Genomic DNA, 26536 nt, shown 5'->3' with positions numbered 1-26536 from the left:
GCTGGCTGACTGCCACAGGACTTAAGAGGGCAAGGTCACTTTATTTAAAACACTGAATTTTATTTAATGTAATGCTCTAATAAGGTTGACATCCTGAATTCTCTGAACTATTACATTCCTTCAGCATTAACACAATCCTACAAATCACGGGTAATTACCTTTCTTCCAAGATATGGCACAACTTAGAATATAACAGTGGAAAGTTTGAGGAAACACACACTATATATATCATTATATAAAAACATACATGTATATACATGAATGCATGTATTTCTGTACATATATGCAGCCCTCATCCCCATTGGACCCATGCCTCTTAGGGTGACCAAGTTCCTTTTTGGATAATGCTACTGGGTAAACCTGATGGCAAGTATACATGAAATTACTTTTTTCATGACATAAAACGCTTATCTCATTAAAACAGTTATCTATCAGTTATTCCACTTGGACACCGAGATCATTGGTTAAATATGAATACTAATTGCAACTCTAAGGAAAATTACATTTACACTGCACAAGGCATGACTCACTCGAGAAAGAAATTGTGCCTGACAATGCATATAAACTTTCTTGATTCTAAATACTACCACTCCATGACGTAAACCGTCCCCTAAATATAGCCCTCAAACCAGGCACATTCATTCTTTTGCTATCACAGATCAGTGGTCTTCACCTTTGTGGACAGTGTTGCACCATTAAGTTAACGGCATAAAATGATTTTTTTGAGGAAGCCGCTAAATCTCAAGCCTTCTCCCCTCCCTCTCAAGCAGAATGCAGCCAGGCAGGATATTGGAAATGGCACGGACACAGACTTCGCTGACTCTTTTTCTTCCATGGCAATATTTCTACTGTCACCAGTTTGCCTGGTGATAAATTTTAAAGACCTAAATATGTCTGTACTCTCCTACTGCATCTCCATCCTCCTGCCACATTAAGATGGGAATGAATCCCCTCTTCAAAGATTACTTTTTTCTATAAAGTCAGGCTGTGCTGTTTCAATTTTTATAAGATTCAAGTTATTTGACCCAAATCTAGATGATTCCCTTTAGCCAAAATAGAACACCTTACCCATCCGAAACAGAACACATGGCAACCCATCTGACTGCTTCTCAACTTAACTACGTCTGTGTTGGTGCCTGTGAGGATGTGATTCTTATAACTCCACAGCCTGCCTGCCCACGGGGGCATGACATTCAATCAGAGCCACTAGATGACCTTATATTAACTTTTGCAAAAGCCCACAAATTGAGTGTTCAGAAACAATCATTCAGATATATTTTCTTCTACAATGGGAAATGTATTCTGTTCCAGCCTCCATTTAACAGATACAGCAAATTATGAAGGATTCTACTTCTTCGCAGCTTCATTAAAAAAAATATTCATAGGAACAGTTAAATGTGGCAGAATCCTTAATGGAAGTGAATTCAGAGAATCTTACATTTATGGCTATCTTTCTTCATGGACGCATAATTTAGGACAGATCAGTCAGACTTTAGACTTGCTATAACCACTGAATTTATACTCATGCCAAATTTGAAGAAAAATCCTGAAGGACAAATCAGTCACCTATTGCTATTCAATATTCAGCCGTCAGGGTGCCACAGCTTTGATAATATTTCATGTTCTTTGTACGTAACTGTTTACTGGCTCCCATGCTGTCCTGGTTGATCCCACTCTTCCCCACCACCACCTCCTCTGTCCACTATACTGTGAACTCATGCTATAGGTATGCCAGAGCAGAACAGGTTTGTCAGGACAAGTATTGCCTAGTAACTGATTTTATTTACCCTGCTTCTCAGGACTTAAGGTTCTTCAGCGTAATTATTTATACTTTGAGAGGAACAATCTTTTTATCTAACTGATGTCGAAATGTTTGTGATCTTCCCTCGAGATTACTCTTTTGGGGGGGGAAAAAAATCCTTTCAGTCAACTTGAAACTTTCTGTGTATATGAGTTACCTTCAGTTATTTCTTTTTGGTGATGAAAATATTTTATAGTCTTGATATTAGTAACAGTGCCAAACGTGGGTGTTTCCCTTTCCCCAGACTCATCCTCCCCTCAGGGTCTAGAGCTCAGTGATTAGAGCACCAGAGCCCCAGCTCAAATCTCCTCTTTGCCATATGCCATTCAGCATAGGCCAGTCTCTGGGCACTGGGGCACTGTTGTGAGCTATTCTTGCTTTTCACTGAAGCTACTGTTTTTGTCTAATGTCATTTACATTCACTGGACAAAAGACTAGAGTACAGTTGTCCCCCCTCTCCGGTCACTGTCTGCCACCAGGCTGTCACCTCCCTCCAGCCTGCCACCATCTCCTTGAGTCCGCCGGTGGTTGGAGCACTTCAGCATTTCATTGGAAATGTGTCAGTAATAAAAGATTTTTTTAGTTAACCAAAAAGCTCAGAGAAAAATAGGCTGCCATTAACACAAACCCTCTTTATTTCAATTTCACCTCTCCTTACAGAAAATGTCAGTGCTTCACACAGCTCTGAGAGGGCCTTGCATTTCTTATGTACAAGAGGATTTTCTCAGCCTCTGGACTACGCTAGAGAAGCTGCTAGCCCAGTGATCTGATAGGCGAGTTGTCCTATCTCCCCAGGCAGCAGAGTTAGAGAGACTACTAACTTACTCTATGGTTTTCTACCACGCCAGGACACAAACGTGGTTTCTGTCTCAGTTCTATGGGTGAATTAAGAGTGTCCGTCTTCTCTTCCACCCTTGTAGACAGGCAGCTTGTACTTGTATTTTCTGTACCTCAGGGGAGTTTGGTGCGATAGAGAGCAGCAGTACCTACCAATAGTGGGTTTCTTCACTCTGCTAGCAGCTGGATTTCTCCAGCAGTAAGGAGCCCAGTCACCACTGAGTGTAGCCAGTGGATGAGTGATGTGATGATGTGGTATGCTTTATTAACTGGATTCATGTTTTATTGAGAGGGATGATCACAGTAGAATGCAACTTCTGCTGAAGAAGACTGTTCTGTAACAGCCTGCTCCAGAATTTCAGTCACTCCTTGCTGAAGCATGTTGTGACTTTGTATTATACAGTACATAACACTGAATTCAGTACACTGAATCCTTGACTAGCTTGATCCTTGACTAGCAAAACAATGTGAAAATGGACATAGCATACTCTGGAATGAAACTGGAATGACGTAATTGCATTCACATATAATATCATCATGGTAAATACGATCACTTGAAGTCAGAAAACTGAACATTATGACACCTTTCTGCATATCTATCCCAATGAAATCTGTAATTAAATTATCAGGCATATTAAGGGCTTTGAGATAAAACACAAACATAAACAATGGTGGCTAAAACTTAGATTGTCCAGACATTTGCTTTGGAAGCAAGATTGTGAACACTTTGGTGACACTGCTGTGCTGCTCTGCTGTTGCTCCCTCCGGCCCATGCCTCCAAAAACCTGTGGGGGAGAAACCGAGTTATAAGAGCAGTGCAGGTTCTGTTCAGCAGAGAGTCCTCCTTTTCTCTCTAGCCCAGCAAGCCTCCAAGTGTCAGAGACTTCTAAAAATGGAGAACGAGTGATTCATAAAAACGGAAAACTGAAGGCGGCCAGTAAATAAAACTGTTCAGCTACCCAGTTACAGTTTCCTATCACTACTGAAGAGGGGTGTGTTCTTAGGCAAACATGTTCTAACCTTTAAACAAATATTTAGCTTGAAGGTTGGGAAAATATTGTTTTATAGCAAAGCCCTGCCCATTGCCTATGACAAATGCAACTGTACCTACCAGATGTTGGCATAAATTAGATTGTATTATGAAACCTATTGTATCTGGCAAACCGGGGACAATTGATCAAAATGGAGCCCAGTATGTCACACATATTGTTCTAAATGGCTTTTCTATTATAGATGGAGGTACTCAGTCATTTGGAATTGGAGGGGGCAAGTGATTAAGTAATTGGATGGAGTTACGCAAGCATACCAAATTGGTCAGTGAGGTTCCTTGACCTCTTTTTCTGTAACGATGCCTAAATGCACGCTGTCTTAGTGAGATGCAATAAAACATTTGTTTGGAATACTCCCTTCAAAAGCTTGTCTGCCTTACATTCTTTCAGACAGTATCCGTTATTAATTGTCATTGCTATTGATTTAGATCGCCTTTTTCCTACACATCACTGGTTTACAGCAAAAAAATACATTTTAAAGATAGACTGATGCTGATGAAAGGTGCTGAAGTGGTGGTGTAGGGATGTCTTGTCTGTTCTTCTGTCAATTAACCTCTGGATATACAGCATAGATTTTCTTCAGTTCCTCATTTCAAACCCCTCCCCTAATTTAATTGTGCTGCACCTCTGTTCGGTGCTACAGTTTATACATATGAAGAAGGCACTTTTGAACCATTTACCTTGCAACAGTTCAGGAGTCCAGCCATGGGGGAAAAGTTTATCTTCCTACCAAAACATCCAAATGCCCTCTCCCTGGTTGTATGATTGAATGTGCACGCAAAAGTTGCACATGCAGGCACATGACAGATGCACATTTGTGGGCCAGAGCATGTCTGCGCTCCTGGTACAGCATTGAGAGTCTGCTTGCTCGGCCTGTCTCGTATGTACCCACCACATCCCCCAAGTGCGCTATTTGACCAAGCATTCAAGCAGCTGCTTTTTGCATGCATGAACAGACTTCTTACATTTTGATTGTGAAACAAGAGAGGAGGGGTTAAGCCCCTGGAACAACTCAGCTGTAGCAAGCAGTGGGGAATGGGCCAGCAACTGGATTCTGCCAGGCCAGATTGATCCCACAGCCTAGTGTAGCTGTTGTATAAAATGAAATGTTGACACATGGTTTTAAGTTTCTAGCATGAAAAATTGTTTTGTGCCTTTCATTTTTGTATTCTTTTCCCATTTTAGTCCTTACAGCTTAGAAGGGTACCTCACAGCTTAGGATACGTTGCTGGATTTGATGTACTCTGTCTGAACTGACGGGCTCAGCCCCAGTAAGTAAGTTTCTAATTTGCAAACTACTACTTTGCCTCTGTGACCGTACAAGTCGCCATCAGCCGAGACGTGAAAGAGAAGTGGCAGAGCCCTGCAGGATGCCACCAGAGAATGTCCTCTCTCTCATTTACTAGAAGCTGCCTTTAGTCACCCGAAGGGACACTTTGGTAAGCTACAATTTTCACTGCTCCTTTTCATGCGGTGGGGATCTCCTCTGCAGGTTAACTGTGTGCTTGCTGGCCAGAGCTTGAGATGGACGAAGAAAGAAGCGTTTGAAGTGAAACTTGAGAAGATCACTGGTTCGGACCACACAAAGGGCTGGCTGGACAGTGCATTTGTATTCCCCGTGGATGCTGCTCCCAGCACTAGCCGGGTACTTTGGACTATTAAAAAGTATCTCCAGGAGCGCAGCACAGACGTAAAGATTCATTTAGCTTGGATGGGGCTTCTGGAGGTCACCTGCTTCAAACCGCAGCCCCAAGCAGGCCCCATTTTGAAGTTCTGTCCCCGTGGACCTGAGGGAGGACATTACTGCCTGCCGTCAGGGTTCCTCCTTGAACGCATCACATCCCCGAACCGAAACTCGGCCTCCTGCTTCGCACTGCTGCATCTCCGGCGTTACCTTCTTCCGCTTTGCCCAGCGCCTTTTGAAGCGCGCGAGAAAAAACAACAAACCCCACCACAAAACCAGCGGAAAGAATTGCGGGTTTGGGTGTTTCTCGCTGTAGGGGCTGGGGGGGGCGAGGCAAGGAAGTCTCCAGACACTTTTATGTGAAAAGGGGAAGGAATCTCCCCGAGGCGCCCGGCCTCACGCCACCCCGCCGCAGCCAAACGGGGGGGGCTGTGGGTCGGCTTCTCCGAACGCTAGCTGGGACGAGAAACAGAAAGAGAGGAAACGCCGGTTTCGCCGAGGCGTGAGGCGGCGTGAGGCGGCGGGGGGGGGCGGGCCGGGCGGTCGGCGGCAGCAGGCCGCCCCCTCAGCCGCGGTACCTGCGCCGCTCGGCCACGTGAGCGCCACATCAGCGCCGCTCCGCGCCTTCAAAGTCAGCGGCCGCAGAGAGGGCAGGCGGCGGCCGCACCGGCCACGTCCCCCCCCCCCCTCACCCCTCCCTCCCCAACCCCTCAACCCCCGCTCCCCCTCGGCGGCCCGGCCCCGGAGCGCAGCCGGCCCCGGCTACGGGAAGATGTTGCAGTCGTTGGCGGGCAGTTCCTGCGTGCGGTTGGTAGAGCAACACCGCTCCGCTTGGTGCTTCGCTCTGCTGGTGCTGGGTTACCTGCTCTACCTGGTGTTCGGCGCCGTGGTCTTCTCCTCGGTGGAGCTGCCCTACGAAGACCTGCTGCGCCAGGAGCTGGGCAAGCTGAAGCAACGCTTCCTGGAGGAGCACGCCTGCCTCTCGGAGCAGCAGCTGGAGCAGTTTTTGATGCGGGTGCTGGAGGCCAGCAACTACGGCGTCTCGGTGCTCAGCAACGCTTCGGGCAACTGGAATTGGGACTTCACCTCCTCCCTTTTCTTCGCCAGCACCGTCCTCTCCACCACGGGTAAGGGAACGGCGGTCCAGCCGGCACCGGAGGCCTTCCGGGGAGGCCCGGACCCCCTCAGGGCCGCCGCGGAGCTGGAGGGGTTGTGTGGGGCCGCCTTCCCCCACTGCGTGAGGGCAGCCGGGCCTGGGGGGGGGTAGGGGGGGCCGGGGCCTGCCCTGTCCCGTTCTCCCCCCCGCCTCACGCCCAGGGCCGCGGGGCTGGTGAGGCGGGGACGACGACGACGACGACTGTTGGGCTCCGGAGTAATCGGTACTTCCCCAAAACTCTTTTCTGAGAGAGGAATGTTTTCTGTAAGAAGCATCACCCTTTATCTTAAACCCACCCTGTTTAGTCTTAAGAGCCTGATTGCCCCCCCCCCCCCCCCCCTTGAAAATGTCGGTGCTTTTGAAAATCCGTCCAGGTGCCCGTCTCCTCCTCGGAACTTTTAAATGCTTTTAGGGGTGTCTCCTTAAGCTCTTGGTCTCCTTTGCGTTTCTTTCAGTCTGGTTTGGGGGGGGAACTGCTAAGCTGGGTATAATAATGAAGTTAAATTTCAGTTTCATGTTTTACCGTCAATTTCGGGTTAATATTTGCATGTAAAAGACTAAAAGATAATGCTTACTTGCTTCCAAATAGCAATCTTCATTGTTATTTTGAGAAGCTCGAGGAAACATTCCTTTGGCCATAGTTTTTATAAGCACTTATTTTTACAGCAGTCTCACATAAAGGCTGTAGTGGACAGCCTTCTTGTCAAGGATGAGTGCAGGCATTTGTGCTGGGAAGCTGAGCTGTGGCCATTTGAATGTGGCTCACTGAAGTAAATAACAAAGGCTTCTCGAATAAGAAAAGCTTTAAAAAAAATCACCTTAAAATTAGACCAACCAGAGGGCTTTGAGTCTTGGCAGTACGTTGATACTACTATAAAAGACGCAGGGCTTTTTTTCTTTTTGGGTTTGTTTTTTTGTTTGTTTGTTTTTTTTCCCCTCTGCCCCCAAGTGAGCAACCTTTCTATTATGGGAAATATAATCAGCTGATATTTATAATGACACTTAATAATTTACTTAATTGATGTTATTTTGGTGCTTCCTGACTGATTTCAAACAGGCAATGCTTGTCCTAAAAATAGTTGTCATTGAGTATACAGATCAGGTTGTCTGCTTGTTATAAGGAGGTTGGTTTTTTTAAAAAGTAAAATAGGGTTATGGGTGTCCCCGTAACACATCCCCCGCCCTATCTTAGTAGCTAGTTGAGAGTTTGTAAGAAGAGAGAAAGTGACATCCTTGTGACAATTAAATGGTTTCAGTGAATAAATTTCTAAGCATTAATCAATGTATAGTAATACTATTGGTGAGAAAAGCATGGAATTGTGGTAGTACTTCAGCACTTAAATTTTTTTTTCTTTTTTTTTTTCTTTCAGTAAAACCATAAAGCACTTTAAGGTGCTGAATTGACCTTATGATGCCTGTTTCTATTCCTAATTAATTACACTGTCTGGTACTACAAAATGTAAATTATTTTGTCCAAGAGCTATTTTTGTATTCGGATTATTTTTTCTCTAAAATAATTACCCACAGCTTCAAAAAGAGGATATTAAAAAAGGTCCTGCTTTTCTATTTGTTCTTTTATAGTGTAGTGTATGTAAGTTCTCATTATTTTTGTTTAGACAAAAATCTAATCCACAATCCCTGCAATTTATTATTTTTAAATCTGGCAATATTGATTTCGGAGATGAATCAATCAAAAAATGTTCACAGTCAGGACAATGGGAATGGGACTGAGTTGGTAACACTTGAGTGCTGCCTGGCAAGACATAGCTACAGGATGTTTGGATTTGGTAGTGTGGTTCAGGCAGAGATATCTCTTTCCCACTGCTTCCCCATCTGCTTAAAGGCAAGGTATAACCTGGCCCTGCATGTTTCGCTGATTTGATCATAGAGGCCCTACACGGCAAGTATTGAAAACACAAGGTACCATTGTCCAAATTGAAAACCTTTTAGAAAACTCTACTTGAATGGCATATGCTTAGAAAAATACAGAGGTCTGAAATGCATGTTATCATTTTTTCTGTGAATTTCAGAAACCGAAGTTCATCTAGTCATCATTGACATAACAGATGAGGCATCAAATGGTGGTACTTCCTTCTATGTCCAATATTCCTTTGGGTTGGGCCCCTTTTAACAAAATCCATCTGTTTCTTGTTTTACGCAGTGGCCTTTAGCTTTACTTGTTTCCTATTTAATGTAAGTAAGAACTTGTACGAGTAGACAAGTATAAATCCAGACCAATATAGTATGTCCAACGCTTGCTCAACTTCTTCCCAGAGCGCACAGATTTCTCGTGAGGTGCATTTTTTTTTCACCTCCCAGTTTGCTCTGCACCTGTGCAAGAAATCTTTCAAGTCTCTTGAAATGGTCATTAAAATGAAAGATGAGCAAGAAGCAGAACCTTCCTGGTCATCTCAGACAACTGTTTGAAAGTGTTTGAACATTCAAAAAATGCTGTATTATTACAAACTGTACACCTGAAACGCCCGCTCTTTGCCGAAGTACAGTAAGGACAAATGCAGAAAAGAGAACCCTGGTACTGATGATACCAACTGTGCATAAATGAAATTGCAGGGAGCACTGGGATGTTCCTTATGTTCAGCTGACTGAATTTGTCATTCATCATATAAATAAATGCACACCTACCCCTTGTACAGAGGACAAGGCTTATTTCACAGCCTTTTAGCGTTCTATATAAAGCATGTAGGGAAAGTGTTTAATTTTAGCATCCCCAACTCCACTTCTTGTTCCCTCCCATCCTTATTATATTCTTTGGCTTCTTACTTGCTGGAGAAAATGATAAAGCCAGTTAAGAATTTGGAAAAAATCTTAAGTGGAAGGAGTCTGCAGAACAAACACAGTAAGGCAAATTGTTACTTTAAAGCAATTTATATTGCTGCACACATGGACTGTCACAAGCTGCCTGAAGGTCGGGCAAACAAAGGGCAGTGAAATGGACTGGGGACGAGGTTTCCGCAGATTATAGCAGTGACTGGCAGCAGGTTTCTCTTCTAACAACTTTATTCCTCCCTGTGCAACTTAAGCAGTCATGCAGAATGCCATATGAGCAGTGTGCAAGAGGAAGCAATTTGGTCATTAATCATTGACAACATGAACACTAAGAATATACAATTGTGTGCATTTAGATAGCATCTGTCTTGGAAACTCTCTGTAATTATGACCTTATGCACATCTATGGTCATCGCTTGTCTCATTGCTAGATGTCATGAATAATCTTGCTGAAGCAGTTGTTTTTCTGGTTGGCTTTGTTGTGGGGCCATCTGTACGAATATGTGTTTTATTTCTAACAATAAAAATGAAGTAATTTTTTGTGCTTGCTCTCCCAGGAAGCGTGTTTTCGCTGTTCTTGGCATGCTGCTAGGCTCTAAGATCTTATCCCATATTGGTGCAATATGGGAATACTGCACGACATGAATTGTAAGCAGAATGGAGTAAAAAAAGAAATTGATATTGGTTGTGTTGCAAGATATGAAGAGCAAAGTGGCTTCTGTTTGTTGAAGGAAAACAGATAGGGAAGGAAAGGACATGCCAATTTAGGAACTCGGGGCCCGTATTTTTATGTTTGTTTTTGGAATCCCACGGCATTTTATGCAAAAGGACCACAAGTCTTATTCTGACTGCTCAGCTTTCAGTGTTTTTGTCTCCATCACAAATGTGACTGTAGATTTCATTTAACATTTGGATACCAAAGGGATGCTGAGAAAGAGCTTCTTTGGATCCTTCTCTGTTGTGATAGTGTTGGCAAGATACACATTACAAGGAAGCTAGGATAACCTTGTCTTGATCTAGGGATTTGCAGAGGAAGGGTGGGTGAGGAGAAGTTGCATCTTCTGTGATGGCAATGCACGTTTTTCATTTTTTGGTTAAGATCAGGCTGGACTGTCATCTGAGCCACAGGAGTCAAGGCAGTGAGAGAAGGAAGGAGAGGGCTGTTAGTATTCAACCACTTCTGAAGCCTGTAATGTGGTTGTCTGCAAGGTGGTTACTGCATTATCAGCATCTTCTCCAGAATGTAGTCTGTACCTGTTCCAGTGTTGGCGCTGAGGATGGGTGTATGATGCTGCATTGCAAGGAATGGCACCCACGATCCATGATGTACTGGATTCAGGTTTCCACTCACTGTATTCTGAAGCGAGTAAAGAACATCTATGCAGTAGTTGTAGCTAAATGCTGACAGTGGCTGTTAACTTGAAACTGCTTGGTTGAAGGACTAGTAAAGAAATAACATGGCTTTCAGGGAGAGTTTTGCATTCAAGTTAAATAGCTGATATGAGTCTTACTGCAAGCAGTATGAGGAGTTAATATTAATGCATATATCATTTGATTCATAATGGTGTTCTCTGTTAGGTCTGATTCTCATAAGCATTGCTGCTGATGACTTAGAGAAACTAAACTATGTGTCATGGTTTAACCCCAGCCAGCAACTAAGCATCACGCAGCCGCTCACTCACTGCCCCCCCCCCCCCCAGTGGGATGGGGGAGAAAATCGGGAAAAGAAGCCAAACCCATGGGTTGAGATAAGAATGGTTTAATAGAACAGAAAAGAAGAAACTAATAATGATAATGATAACACTAATAAAATGACAACAGTAATAATAAAAGGATTGGAATGTACAAATGAGGCGCAGTGCAATTGCTCACCACCCCCCGACTGACACCCAGCTAGTCCCCCAGCGGCGATTCCCCTGCCCCCACTCCCCCCATTTTATATACTAGATGTGGCGTCACGTGGTATGGAATACCCCTTTGGCCACTTTGGGTCAGCTGCCCTGGTTGTGTCCCATCCCAACTTCTTGTGCCCCTCCAGCTTTCTCGCTGGCTGGGCATGAGAAGCTGAAAAATCTTTGACTTTAGACTGAACGTTACTTAGCAACAACTGAAAACATCAGTGTTATCAACATACTTCTCATACTGAATTCAAAACATAGCACTGTACCAGCTACTAGGAAGACAATTAACTTCATCCCAGCTGAAACCAGAACACTATGCCTTTATGAAAGGTAGCAGGCTGGGAGGTTGTGCTGGAGTCAGTGGATGTACTGCTAAAGAAGGTGCAGTCCATATGAAGAGACCAGGGAGAGAGAAACCCGTCCGTCTCCATCATTTTTTCCACATTCTTCTGTCAAGAAGTGGTCTTTCTTGCTTTTCTTCCCCCTCAGGGGAACAGACCCCACATCCAGTGCAGTACAGATCTTAAGAAATCCATGAAAGATTAGGGAATGCCATGAAAGCATCATGATGTCTTCATAACGCTCCATTGTAAGATTTGTATGCTCTTACAGTAGACCCCTCAGGTGGAAGAGGCTACTTGGGTCTTATGGAAGAATGTGAATTTAACTTAGAAGAGGATGGCTCACAGAGGCTTTAGGGAAGGCAGAATTTTTTGTCCCATACTTGACTTTAATGTAAAATGCGTATTCTATTTTGCTGGTGTCAGAATATGTGGCCTGTGTCCCTGAGGATGCCTGTATGTGGTAGGTTGACCCTGGCTGGATGTCAGGTGCCCACCAAAGCCATTCTATCACTCCCCCCCTCAGCTGGACAGGGGAGAGAAAATATAACAAAGGGCTCGTGGGTTGAGATAAGGACAGGGAGAGATCACTCAACCAATTACTGTCACGGGCAAAACAGACTCAACTTTGGCAATAAATTAAGTTAAATTTCCCCATCAATGAGAAATAAACCCAAATCTCAAAACACCTTCCCTCCCTTCTTCCTGGGCACAGCTTCACTCCTGGATTCTCTACCTGCCACCCCGGCTGCGCAGGGGGATGGAGAATGGGGGTTACGGTCAGTTCATCACACGTTGTTTCTGCTGCTTCATCATGTTCCTGCCTCTTCAGGGGCAGGACTCCTCGCACTCTTCCCCTGCTCCAGCGTGGGGTCCCTCCCATGGGAGACAGTCCTCAATGAACTTCTCCAACGTGGGTCCTTCCCACGGGTTGCAGTTCCTCACAAACTGCTCCAGCATGGGTCCCTTCCACAGTGTGCAGTCCTTCAGGCACAGACTGCTCCAGCGTGGATCCCCCATGGGGTCACAACTCCTGCCGGAAAACCTGCTCCGTGGGCTCCTCTCTCAACGGGGCCACAGGTCCTGCCAGGAGCCTGCTCCAGCGCAGGCTTCCCATGGGGTCACAGGCTCCTTCGGGAACCCACCTGCTCTGGCGTGGGGTCCTCCCCGGGCTGCAGGTGGAGATCTGCTCCACCGTGGACCTCCCTGGGCTGCAGGGGGACAGCCTGCCTCACCATGGTCTTCCCCACGGGCTGCAGGGGAATCTCTGCTCCGGTGCCTGGAGCATCTCCTCCCCTCCTTCTTCACTGACCTTGGTGTCCGCAGGGTTGTTTCTCTTACATGTTCTCACTCCTCTCTCCGGCTGCCGTCTCTGTGTGCCCTGCAACTTTTTTTCCTTCTTAAATATGTTATCCCAGAGGCGCTGACGCTATCACTGATGGGCTCAGCCTTGGCCAGCAGCGGGTCCATCTTAGAGCCGGCTGGTATTGGCTCTGTCAGACATAGGGGAAGCTTCCAGCATCTTCTCACAGAAGCCACCCCTGTAACCCCCCCTGCTACCGAAACCTTGCCACACAAACCCAATACACTGTATTAGCTCATTAATACATACCAAGTAAATACATTTCACAATTTGTACCAAAGGTATGTCTAGAGACTGTCATAAGATTCTCTGTTGCCTCTTATATGAAAAGGTAGAAACTTTGTGACAGTTTAAACTCGGATCAGTCTCGCTGGTAGTCACCTCTGACTCCAGCAGAAGACTGAAGCTTCATTGTACCAGGGCTCTGACTGTAGCACTCATAGATATTTTAAATACCTGTGATAAATTGCAGCTCTTCACCAGTGTGGGAATGCCAAACTTTGGGAAGGAACTTTCTCTTAAAAGAGTTGTTTGTTACTTAGCAACGACATCTACAGGAAAAGGTAATTTGCTGGGGATGATCTAGGAGGCAAAGTGAGATTGTGCTGCACCCTGCAACAGAGTGGGTTTTATACTGGAGTGCTTCTAAGAAAAGCAAAGGAAATGAAGAAGTAGGTTGAGAAAGATGCTAGAGGAGGTTTATATTCAATAGGCCAACTATTTGGGCACTGACTTAGGATGTGAGAAACCACATTCTTTTCCCTCCTTTGCCTGGAGGGATTTGAACCCATGGGCCAGCAGAGTGGTTGAATGCTACAGGGTGTTCTGGGACTGAGTAGTCATAGCTGCTGTCCTCTTCCAGATAGATCAGTAGACTGTCTTGGAACCAGGCGTCCTACCTCTTGGATTAAGTAGTATAAACACAAAGTGAAAGAGTCCTCCTGTCTGCCTGTGTGTCTGCTTTCCTCTCAGGGAAAATTCCTGTATTTTATACACCGTAGAGCAGCTCCAGGCTTGCTGCTGTCATATTCTAGTCTGGCCCCAGGGTTAAAATGCTGTCTCCAGGAACGTGGGAGGTTTCAGTTGAGTTCTGCTTAGTGCTGTTCTCAGGACAAAGATTTGAACTAAGGTTTTCTAGCTGTCTCTAGGAAGAGGAGACAAAAAGACTACCATCTAGGGAAGCTGTAAGAGGAGGTAAGGTGAGTATGTATAGACTGGTACTGAGAAAGTAGATTGGATGCTTCTGGGCTCCCCGTCTTACAACACAAAAACATGGGAACTTTCAACAAAATTTAAAAAAAAAGAAAAAAAAATCAAATTTAAAACCAGAAAAGAAGGGACTTAACAAGTTTAAAAAATAAAAACCTAAGCAAACCCACCAAAAAAACCAGAAACCAAAAATCTCTTGTATGAATATCTCCAAAATACCTGTATTTGTCAAAATCCTCTCTTGCGTGTCCAGGACAAAGGGACAAAGTTCTTGTTTTGTCTACTGAAGTAGGCAGTAGTGGAGAGGAAATCTGGGTCTGTCCTGTCTTGTGTTCCAGGCAGGATGGCTGTTCTGGTTTCTCATGCGAGTACAGCAATCAGCTGTGTCAGACTCCTGCTTATGCTTGCTGAAACAGAGGGTGGCAAGAGTAGCTCTAATCCAGTGTTTATGCTTTATAGGCCAATGAATAGTAAAACCCATCTCCTGGCAGAAATCGGAGAAGCCACGGAGTAGCATGACTGTATTATTGTCTGGAGCAGTGCTGGCTGCTGATGGATGGAGTGTCTCTCTTACAAGCTCCGTCCTCACTTCTGTGTCCTGTTGTTCCACCTGCCTTGCTAAATTCTCGGTGATGAGGAGCCAGCCTAGCAGCTCTTCACAGGTGAAGGACTGCAACTGCTGCCTCTGTAGTCCTTCTATGTCAGGTCTAGGGTCATTCTTCCTCTGCTGAAATAAATAAAAAAAGAAAACAGGAAAAAAAATAAAATCACAAAACAAGTCTATTGAACTTAGTATGATACACAGAGTGTAACTGGGGTCAGGACTGAGTTACTGGTGTTCTGCCCTGAGCTTATTAATTGACTCGTTTTTTGTAAATGTTACCTTTGCTATTTCTCTGGTTTTCCTAATTTAGCTATGTTAAAATGATTTGCTGTTTGTCAGAGATGGATTACATGGCCTCCTGTTGCTCTATTATTATTTCTAATTATTACTCTGGCTTTATTTTGTTCTGTGATATTTACACCTTTATTGAAAGGAAGAGAGTAATCTCCCCAAAATTGCCTTTCATTAAAAGTTTCTATTTGTAATCCTTTTGCAAAGCTGGAATTTTTATTACCATTCTACTGACATCTTCAAATCAAATCCTAAGCTGAAAGTTATGTACACTTTCAGAGGAGGATTTCTAAAACTTAACAATCAAGTCCTGCAGCTTCTCACCATTGCTGAGTAGGATTTTCACTTTTATGTGAATGCAATTTAAAATAAGTCTTCTTTCAAATCTGTAGTTTCTCCTGTTTTCATTTATTTGTTGGCCATTTTTTGTTCTTTCTTTGTTTCACTTTGGCCCACTACATCATCATTTTAATAATCTATGGGGTTTTTAGATAGAAGAACATAATAATCTATGGAGAAATGTCTACCTTAGCCACTGCTCCAGATTAATTATAAAGTAGGCCACAAGCTGCTAAACCATATGAAGGCCAGGATATTTCTTGGCATGTGCAGAAGTGCAATTATAGCAATTTGAGAAAAATTAGGATACCTACAAGAGTTTAGATGCCGTCGTGATTAAAGAATTGCAATAAAAAATTTCTTGGGAATTAGCTACCTAAATTCCTACTGTCTCTCTGGATCTGACCTCAGCTGCTTGAAGGCTATGATATTTGTACAAAATTCAACTGAAGTCCAAGAGTAGTTATTGATGGTGACCCAGAAGACCCTAAAAGCAATGTGTCAGTTTGCTTTTTCACTTAAGAACCTAGCTGAAACCTTAAACAGATTGCATTTCTTATGAGGACAAACCAGCGACGTGGTCCTGGTTAAGACCAGGACTGAAGGGAATGAATGGAGCAAAGCTTTTCAAGGGGCTGTGCTTCAGAAAAGTATCAGAGTGGCTTTTGCAAGAACATACAGATTTTCTCTCTCCTGGAAAGAAAAAGATATGTATTCATCTCTGAAAACAGAGTATGATAACTTCCTTGCAGAAAAAGCGCATATGTATCGAAGTGGTATGCCAGCTGTCACCAGAGCCCAAACGTTTACTAACTGATGCTTCCTAGGTATTACTGTAGTCTGTACTCTAAACTGATTCTGTGCCAGTAGCTTAAGAAGCTTCAGAAGGTGTCACAGCAGCATTGAGGAACTGGGGGAATGCAGATGCAGAAGATCACTTAGGCAGTATTCACTGGCAGCAGCTCAGGGAGGAGGTTAGGCTGGGAAACAGGTTTTGCCAGTGGAACAAGCCAACCCAGTAGTCTTCTGTGTACCGCTCCGCTTGTGTTAGAGAAAGTGAGGCTGTGCTAAGTTGCATGCTATTTACCAGTAGAGACTTTAACAGCAGTTTTCCATCTTTCTCCTGAAAATCGTGAGTCCAGACTGTTGTTACGCTAACAGGGAGTAGAGGCTTTCTGCATCTTTTTACTGTCCTCTACTACGAAGTGAAAACTTGTGGAGTAACTAGAACTTCTATACAGAATGTTTTCAAGCATAATTTAATACTATTGCAAGTGTAGCTTTTGAGAGAACTGGTACCATGAGAATGGGATTTTGTCATCTCTTTTGTTCCTTGTGCATTTCATGTTCCACACACTGAATGTATTTTCTGAAGATGTTAAAAATAATTGCAGAAACTAAAATTAAAAGGTTAAAATGTACCGCTGAACTTCATTCTACCTGTAGTATCTGAGTACCTCCGTGTATTTCAATTATTTAAAGGCTGTTTAAATCAAATCGGCTAAATAACCTTAAATTCTTTAACAGTAGCTGCCTCACAAATGGTTTCTAAGAGAAGAAATATGAGTTGGTTTAAGGCGAGGAAGGGGACCAACAAGAATTAGATATTGAAATGATAGGATTAAGACATACCTTGTACTGTTCTTTACTTCTTTCTTTTTTTTTTTTAATAAGGAGAAGCTTAATTCTAGTGATAGATGAATCTAGCTTCAGAATTCTGGTTTTTGCAAAAGAATATTCATTTCAGGCAGCACTTAGATTTTGGGACTTAGTTCTTTGTAGTACTGGCTGTATAATATTGCTAGTTTGTAGTATGCTGAAATGACCATAAAATGAATCTTTTTCCCAACTTTTCTGAAAATATTTTATTTAGAGGTTAAATATTATTCATTCAGTGTTTACAGTAAAGGCACTGCATTTAGTTGATATGACTGTGCCATTAAAATAGCAAATAAGTTACACATTTGCTTCAGCGTGTTTCCTGCAATGTTGGTAAAAGCTTTTCGTTCAGAAATATGCAGCGAGACTGAAAGTATGAACGCATGGTCTGTTGGGGAAAGAAAAATAGTCTGCCCAACAGAAAATTATACAACTACGAAGCCTGCTGGGAATTCTGTCATGAGTGCACATCTGCTTTTGCATCTTCTTTTCTGTAGTAATGTGCCTAAAGGTGACACGTGAGTATCCTGAAGCTAAGCTAAACACGGAATTGCAGGGAAAAGGTCTCCAGCATTAAGGAAAAAGGCAGTCAGCTCAAGGATTGTAAAATTTACTATTGTTTCAGAAAGTTCTTCTCCCTTTTTGTTACACACAAGGGTTAAACATATACTAAAACTATAATTATTTCAAAATGTGAGAAGATTTCTCAGCAGTAAGAGGCAAAAGTGATCCTTCAGAAGACCTCAAATGATGGCAGCGCTGGCTGGAATGGGGCTTACGCATGCTTTTATTTTAAAGCCTGCACTGAATTGTCTCTTATGAGACACTCGATCTTTTACTTTCTTTGTTATTTTAGACCTACATGACACACTATGAACACATACTTTGCTCGGTTGAGCTTTTAAAATGTGATTGGCAGGCTTAGACATTGCAACATGCAGTAGTAGTGCCAAAGTCCAGAGGCAAGCTAGAGTAGGTATCCTCCGTTGTTTACAGCGTAGTTTGAAAAGGAGTTTGTTACTTCAGTCACCAAATGCAAAGGCAAGGCGAAGATTCTGATTTCACCTCCACCCCAATAGGCTGGGATCGTACTATACACAGCTTTAAAGAAAGCTGTAATGAAAAAAACAACCTTGTGTTCAGTAGCAATGTGTTCAGCGATCTGCTAAAAAATACGTAGCTTGGATGTCTAACTCTTGGGGACTTCATTGGACAGTCCTATACATCTCAATTCATAAAAGGGGAAGAAAAACCCTAAAAATTGCTTGTTGTATTTAAGATTAATGTGAGAAGGCCATGAAATCTCTCCTCTGTGTATTATTTAAGTAGCTATTTACCCAACTGCGTGCAGTACAATAATGGCATAGACCTTTCCCTTTGAAGCCTACATCCTAAAGGAAATGAGAAAACCCTAAAGCAAACCAGAGAACTTCCATCTCTTGTAGAGTTTTGGAAGCTCTAGGCTGTATGATTTACTAATGGGCAATCAAATTTTAAACACTTCACAGCATGTCTTGTTACTTATTTTCATGGATATATTTTTATTTAGTATTGGAATGCTGACTCAGCAGAATAGCAAAAATTACTAAGGCTCAAATGTATCATTGTGTTACTATTTGAAAGTCCTAGCTACTGTAAACTGTAAAAGATGCACAGAAATGAATGCAAAATGCTGTATATCATTTGGATGGTTAATAGTTAGCAATGAAGCTCTCTTATGTGAGGGTAAGAGATTGTTTAATTTACCTAAGTGCATTTGCACATCTGTTGAGAAATCCAGGCCCCCATCCTGGCTTCTGGTCCACTGCTGCAACTCCGGTTGGGCAAGCAAAGAACCGTGAACACTAAATGATATTGCATTGCATGAATCAACAATTCATGTTGATTAGAAAAGAGTAAATCTAAGTGCAAACTCCAGCCTTAGTTCATTATAGGAGTTGTTATGCATTTACATTCTGCCTATCTATAGTGCAAAGATAAATCTTAATCTTTCAGTCATATCTTCTAGTGCAGCTGTTTGTACTAAGTGAAGCCAGCTGAATGTTCAGGTCATGCTTTCTGGGGGTAATTGCCACCTGACAGAATTTTGTATGATGCTTTGAGGAAAATGTCACTTACACTAGAAGTAATTGTTAGCCATGAATCTCAACCAAAGGAAGAAATAGAAGCTCTGTCAACATCTCAAACGGAAGTTTGAATTCCAGATTTTAGCTTTGCATTATACCACGTCCTTAGATGCCATGAGGGAGATGGTGATAATCTTTCAAATTTCTGAACCAGCCTTTATCAGTAGATCCTGAAGCATGTGCATACCAGGAACTGCTTTACTGATTAGAGCACTTTTATTATGTTCAGCATCTTGTGAGATTAGAGTGATATTTCTCTATGTATTTTGCAAAAGGATGAACTAAGACAAAGAGGAAAAATGGTTGTGAAAGATCATGTAAGAGCCATCAGTATCGTTGAGAATAGGAGCCTCTGAATTTCATCTTGCAGTTCTTCACTTCTGCTGCTAGGCTGCGTTCCCATAGTGTAAGCTGATTTGCCATCCTGTGGATGCACTTCAGCATGCTTTCATTTTCTTGCAGTGGATGTTCTTTTCTCTTTTCATTTAGTAATAGCTTTTCTGCTCAGTAATATTAGAGGAAATTGCAGCTACTTGGATAGGGACTTAAAGAAGTCATATCAAAGTGTGCAGTACACATTTCTGTATCTTTCCTTCAGTGGAGACTCCAGAAATATTGCCACTCCCTTCTAGGAAATTGTTCAGTTGCGTACTGTGTGTAGAAGACAAACTAAACATCAGTTAATACAGCCCACATAACCTATCAAGTGCGTGAGTAGCCTTTGTGAGAAGGCGGCAGCATTTGCTCTGCTTTAGTATGCTGGTTGCCTCTCCGTACACCTAGTAAAATGTTTGCTCGGGGTGATGTAAAACAAAACGGGCTGAGCCTACCTAACTGTTCTGCCAGCAGAAGGAAGATGTCTTGGACTCCTGATTCCCACCCTGTGGTCCAACCTTATTCCCTGTGTAGGACTGTTGCCTACTGGACCACAACAGTAAACCAAGTCAGTTTATCAGACTGGGAGAAACGTATTCACTTTCTGCTGGAATTAGTTTGCTCTGAGTTACTGCAGTCAGGTAAATTACAACCAATGCAGGAGGGGGTAGACCACATAAAGAAAAGGATCTTCTGTCTCAGCAGCAACTCTGGGATTAGATTAGACATTTCATGTAACAGCTTGGTGAAAGCACAGAAAGAATCAAAAATGCACGGCCAAATTAACAACAGATCTGAGAAAGGAGCTGGCAACCCAAGAACATGTTTCCTGTAATGATAATGTATCTGACAATTTGCTGGCTGCCCCTTGTAAAGGAGCATTATTTCAAGCAGGATTAAAATGACAGCTAGCAAAGCTAACGGAACTTAACAGGACTCCTCTTTGTTAATACAGATGCCACCACTAAAATATTTCTATCTGGTATACCTCAGGTACATGCATCTCAAGTGGAACTTTATTTTTTTCCCACTTGGTAACTAGTGTTATGTGATAAATTGCATCATCTTTGAAACTAGTAAGGAAGTAATGCAGTCATACTGTTGTGTTTAGTTAGTGTAACTAGTTTACAGTTTTTGATCATTGATAATTACAAGAAACTGGATGTGTTCATAGGTCCAGACACTTGCAAAGAAATTCCTCCCTTGAAAAGATGTGTTGACTGTCAATTTACACATTGCTGCCCAGGCTCGTCAATGCTAGGCCTTTATTTTGGAATTACCAACCCTTTTACATTCCTCCTCCCTTTATATTGAGGCCTGAGAGATGCCATTTCCAGCATCCCGCTTTCCTTAGAGAGTCATAGGTTGCATCGATACAGCCTTTTTCGTGTTGGCCATGGGTTGCAACTGCAAGCATTGGCAGGAGGGTGCTGAATGTGAGAAACCTTAGTATGATTCAGTCTTCAGCCTGGATGATCACTAAGCATTTCTGATATGTGTGCTACCTTATTGTAATGGGATTTAAGGAAATAAGACTCAAAATCATTGGTCAGTGTTGACAGTCTTTGACTGACATGGTGGGTCCAGAATTGTCATTAGGCAGTTGGAGCATTTTTGGTGAATCGTCCTACTGATTTAATGTTGCCTGCTTTCATTATATGCAGGGCTATATTATTCTGTCCCTGAGAGGTCAGAATGATATATTTTCACTAGGAAAATCATCCTATAGTTGTAAGAATTTCTGGAAACATCAGATATCCCACCAAGAGACACTTCTCTAACAAACCGAAGAGAGGTTCACCGTTTTAAAATACATTGCCATTAATCTAAATAGACAACATAGTGTTTGAAAATGACACAGCATTTAAGTTGCTCTGTCTGTATCTTTACGTTGCTGGCTACATGTCTTGTATCTGTAGTTTGCCTTTCTAAATGCTACATCGCTATTTATTTCTAAATAACTTCTTCTAGATAAGCAAAACCATCTACGTTTCATCCTCTTATGAACATAAATAGTGTGTGCAACCACAATGCTGTTCTGTTCTTTTCCTTTCCCTTTATTTATTGGAAGGACATACAGTTGTGATTATCCTGGGTATCCTGATGCCAGTGTAACTAATCAAATTTATGGTTCCCACAATTAGTGTCTGCTATGCGGGATGTCCTAAACATGTGAATGATTCAATAGGGCTACTGTATGTATAAAATTTGCTTATGGTTCAGTAAGCTGGTTCTCACAGCAGTTGAAGTATTTCCACATTGGGCCTTGCAAATTAATGTTCTATTTTGAGCATGAAGCTGTGAGTATATTCAGCTAGGCTACATTCAGATGGCAGAATAGCATCGAGCATCATATTTAGGACCGTGATTTAGAGTTTAGAATAAGCCATCTCATCTGAAAAAGTATCTCACTTTGGCCCTTGTGTATTCCAGATGGAATATGCCACGTGTAAAAGTGGAGACCGCTACACTTCAGTTCTGTGTGGTTTTGTTAGTTGCTTTAGTGATTTTTGCTATTTGTGTTAAATTGATTTGCTTCTGTTTTGCTTTATGTGCTGTTGAACTCTTCATGTTTCTGAGAAATAGCTATTAAAACAGGAGACAGAAATAGGATTTATTTGTATGCAAATGCATTATGATGTCTGGTTGATTTACGTATGAAAAATTGAAGTATCTTACAAAGATAGGTAAGGACTATTTGTCTTCCTCTGCCAAACAAGGGAGCTGATGCTAGTAATTTCCCTGAGTTCCACATGTTAAATCGATAACAAGATTAGAAGTATAAATTCCTATTCCCCTGCTGTATCTAGTAGATAACACTTTCTTCCATGTGAGGTTGTATTTTAATGCAAAGATGCTGCTTACAGATTTGGTTTTAACTCCACAGCATGAAATGGCCTAATTTTTTAATGTTGTGTGATAATTCCTTACTCCCCACAATACCAGTTTCATTCACTGTTTTCATGCTCTGTTCTTCCTGATGGTGCAATAAAGCAATTTTTGTTTCAGAAGTGGAGGTGGGAAGCATACTAATTTGCAGCTGGTTGTTTCTTTTTATTCCCAGATGGTAGTAAGAACAACTGTGGCTCATTTCAGTGCAAGAAATGATAATTTAGCAAGACTAGATAGGTATTCTTCACTAACTGGATATGTGATTAAAGCACTGCAGTAAGTGCCACTGCAATACATTCAAAGCTTTTTGGCACATCCCAAGGTGCATTTGGGATGGTAACAGGTGCAAATTATCAGTTTTTAGAAGCCTCTTCCCAGTAAACTGCAGCAGACTTCACATGGAGTACTGTCCTGCACAGGTGCTGGGCTCAGCAGTGGCAACTGGCACATCGCTGTGGTACACCATGCATAAACGAGGTCTTTCAAGTGGTGGAAGGCTGAAGTAATTGACAGAACTTTAAACCTGTTACAGGAAAATTAGAGGGGGTGGGGAAAAAGAAAGTTGCAGCATGAAATGAAACTGTGGTTCCAGACCTTTCCTGGAAAGAAGAAGCTCCATCTTCTGCCACTCTCTTCAGAAAGTGTATATCCTCTCAGCTTCACTGCTAGTTAGATGCTAAATGTGTCTTAGCTGCTAAAATGAGTTTTTTCCATAGGTGCAGGCTGACATATCTAAAGACAACATCTGGAAGTATTAACTGTTGTATAAGACATATCACCTTTATGCTGTACTTGAGGTGAAAGTCTCAACATGCTTTTTACCAAATTAACATGAGAAATGAGAAGATCACTATCACAGACAAGCTACTGGCTGAATGTAGTCGATAATGTCATTTTCTCTTTCTTGGTTTCTCTGCTAAAAGATTGTCCATGTTAAGATTTTTTTCCTACTTTGAATGTTTCAGGATGTGAATCCCAGGAAGAACTGCAGAAAGGCTTGTACCCCTTTCAATACCTTGAAGTTGGTGTTGAAGTTCTTAAGAAGGTTTTTAATGAACCTGTTTCTTTGATTGCATGTTAATCTTGGTGATCAGGGGCTTTAAAAATCCATTATTGTGGGGAATGCTGCTGCACACGTGTTACTGAACAACACAGTGCAAGAACCCTTAACAAAAGACCAGCACAAAACTTTGTCTTGTTTTCTAATGTTTCTGAGGACTACAACTAAAGCTTTCCTAATAAAGTTCATTCATATTTCCCTTCTATCAAATTTAAGTTTCTGAGACTCACAGAGTTTGTTCTATCAGGAAACAAACATTCATAATAAAGTAGTCTGTTGGTGGGGCCCCTACTTTCATACAGATTTTTGACCATCTGTTGCCTAGTGGGCAAGTAAACCAATAAAAGAATAATTGGAATTTTCCTGGCTGAATTCTCGGAGGAGCCCTCAGGAAGTCTCACCTTGCTTTTGACCCGTTGGTTGGATTTTATTCAGCAGACTTCTGTCATTTTCATTTTTCTCCCATTTTTTTTTCTCCATTGAAAAATGAACCTGTGATAACAGGGAAAATAACTGTTGAAACAATATACAAGTTTCTTTACTTATGCTAAATCTTTGCTAGAGGCAGTTCTAATGTGATGTTCATGTTTTGGATAGGTATTTCTAGAAATGTGCTGTTGTTGAGATGTCTGGGAGTGGAAGGTGGGGGGGCACAGAATATCCCAACACCAGGTGGACCCTGGTTTGATTGCAGTTTAACCCTTAAAGGGTCTTAAATCCAGGATAATGCTAAAAGGAATCAATTTATAGTATAAAAACTTTGGGTTTAAAAAAAAAGTGCTGTTAACTTTAAAAAACAACAACAACAACAAAAACCAAATCCAAACAGCAAACCCAGAAATGCATGCATATCTCATGACTATTGTCTGTGATAGAAGAAAAGCTTGAATGCTTTGCCAGAGAGGTTTAGCAGACCTGAAAAATCTGCTCTTGCAGGGTGAGTGGGAAAGCTTTGCCAGCTGAGTGCCTGGAAAACCCAAGCTCTTCCTGCTGAAAGTGTGTCCTTTCTAAAGGCATGTTTACTAGCCCTGGAATGGAGTATGTGCCTCACTCGGAGTCCTGCCACTCTTGTCTCACACGTGGTAGGTCCCATTTTGGTGGTGAGCAATGCGTGCTTTTGTGTAGGAAGGGTCTAACGGTTCCCTTGGGTTGATAATGGCTGTTTTACTCATGCATAATGTATCCAGGCAGGATTAGCAAGATCCAATGTCAGGTGGTGGCATGGAAGGATGCTATCATCTTCCACTTAGTTATTATCTTTTGAGTTGTATTTCTCTCTGATACTTTTGTTGAGAAGAGATAGTATTGCACCAAACACTCGCTAATGATCATCTCAGATGTGGGAGGGATATACTAATTTCTGTACTTACTCTTTTGTCTGCGTTTGGTTCCTGTGCAGTGGATTACATCTACTGTTGTGCTGCTCCAATACAACCCATCCTTCTACTCTGCAATATCTGTACTGATCACTTCCTTACAACCGCCCCCCCCCCCGGGATCTTAACTGCTGGTATGGGAATGACTTAATCATTAGCATCACTGCCATATGGTTGTAATGTTTTTCACTTCATTAAATAGTAACTATGGGTAAATACTGTATAAAACAGCAGTCACTGTAAATGGTCAAAATGTTACTGCTTGCTAGCCATTCAGTATGCCCATCAGATTGTAGTCTTTGCATCTAGTGTGCATTGCCTTGCATGGTGGCATGAGCGAGACATGGATGAACTTTCTCATGAAAGGAAGCATAGAATATCTGGGTCAGAATTAGAAAATATTAGCATTTGTTTGGTCTGGCCCAGAGTTATATCTAGTTTCCCTTCACTTCATGGAGCATCCTTGTATGTTCTCGAGTGACCTGTGGCTCAGGTAGCCTCACAGACAGTTAATACTGTCATCATTCATCTTACTGAGTCATGATGGCAATTCAGAAACTATAAGTGAAAGTCTTTCCTACAAAAATATCTGGAGCCCGTCAGTGAAGTGGAAACACTTCATGTATGGGGAACTGTGCTTTTTTGAGCACTCTGGCATGGCCCTGCTGATCACGACTGCAGGAGCTGATTGATGCTAGAGAAGTGCTGTTAAACTTTGATTTCAAATGCTGAAGGCAGCTGAAGTCTGCCAGATTTCTTGGCACTGCAGTAGTGTTTTGGTTCAGGTAAGAGTGCACTGCTGAAACAAATCTCCAGGCAGTTGCCACATCCCCCTTTTGGTTCACACTCAGCTGTTAACTGGGCATCCAGTCTCTGCGAACAGAGTAGAGCAAATCTGAAGTAAACCCTGGCTTCCCTAAATATAATGATGAATTTAGGTCCATGCTACCAAGTATTTCACTCTATGGATCCACATTTACTGTGCTGTAATACTAATGTAAACAAGGTGACTATGCAATTCTTTTTTTTATTCTCTCCCCCCCCCCCCCCCCCATTTATTTTCTCTGTTGCTATACTTTACATTCTAATAGTCAAAATAATTGGTTCTGGGCAGGAATTGGCAGATACTTGATCCTTTAAGTAATATGATCAAATGTTGCTTTTTTTCATTACATTCAGATAAGATTTTTAGAATAAGATCTCAGCTTCTGTTGCAACCAAACTATTTTCATGTTTTAAAGGACTAGTTTTGCTGACAAGCCCAACAACACAAAAATATTTTCTTCATCATGATGTCTTGCAGTTTCTCCTAACGCCTCTGTGGGACATGAAGAGTATCAAAAATGATCACATTTTTTTAAATGGAAAATTACAATCTATAAATATATCATTACCAGGAGTCCCCCAGCACTGACTGCAGCTATTCTCTTGCTGATTGAAATGACAACAGGGTACTTGTTTTGTCACTTGAATTTGATTGAAAAATGTTTTTAACATGCATTTTTCTATTAGTGTTTGTGGATCATAAGAGCAGCTAACTCACAGGTGGAGCAAAGCAAAGCTGTTTTTCATCACAAGAACATGGGGGTTTTTCCTAGTATGAAAAGACATGTCTATATTTTAATATCTACATGAGAGAAAATATTTATAATAATTCATAGGAAAGTATGTCAGAATTTGAAGAAA

General features: G+C 42.1%; 1 protein-coding gene across 1 annotated transcript in view; it reads left to right on the top strand.

Annotated features, from left to right (window-relative positions):
• The first annotated feature begins 6095 nt into the window (after positions 1-6095).
• Positions 6096-26536, top strand: part of KCNK1 (potassium two pore domain channel subfamily K member 1) — a 36317-nt gene continuing 15876 nt past the window's right edge. The window contains exon 1 of the mRNA XM_052806341.1: positions 6096-6498. Coding sequence (XP_052662301.1) covers positions 6144-6498 — 355 coding nt within the window. The 5' untranslated portion in view covers positions 6096-6143. The remainder of the gene's footprint in view (positions 6499-26536) is intronic.

This window comes from Harpia harpyja, chromosome 13, assembly GCF_026419915.1.
Source record: "Harpia harpyja isolate bHarHar1 chromosome 13, bHarHar1 primary haplotype, whole genome shotgun sequence".
NCBI classification, from domain to species: domain Eukaryota; kingdom Metazoa; phylum Chordata; class Aves; order Accipitriformes; family Accipitridae; genus Harpia; species Harpia harpyja.
The sequence above is the reverse complement of the archived record's forward strand: the minus strand, read 5'-3'. Positions and strand labels throughout refer to the sequence as shown.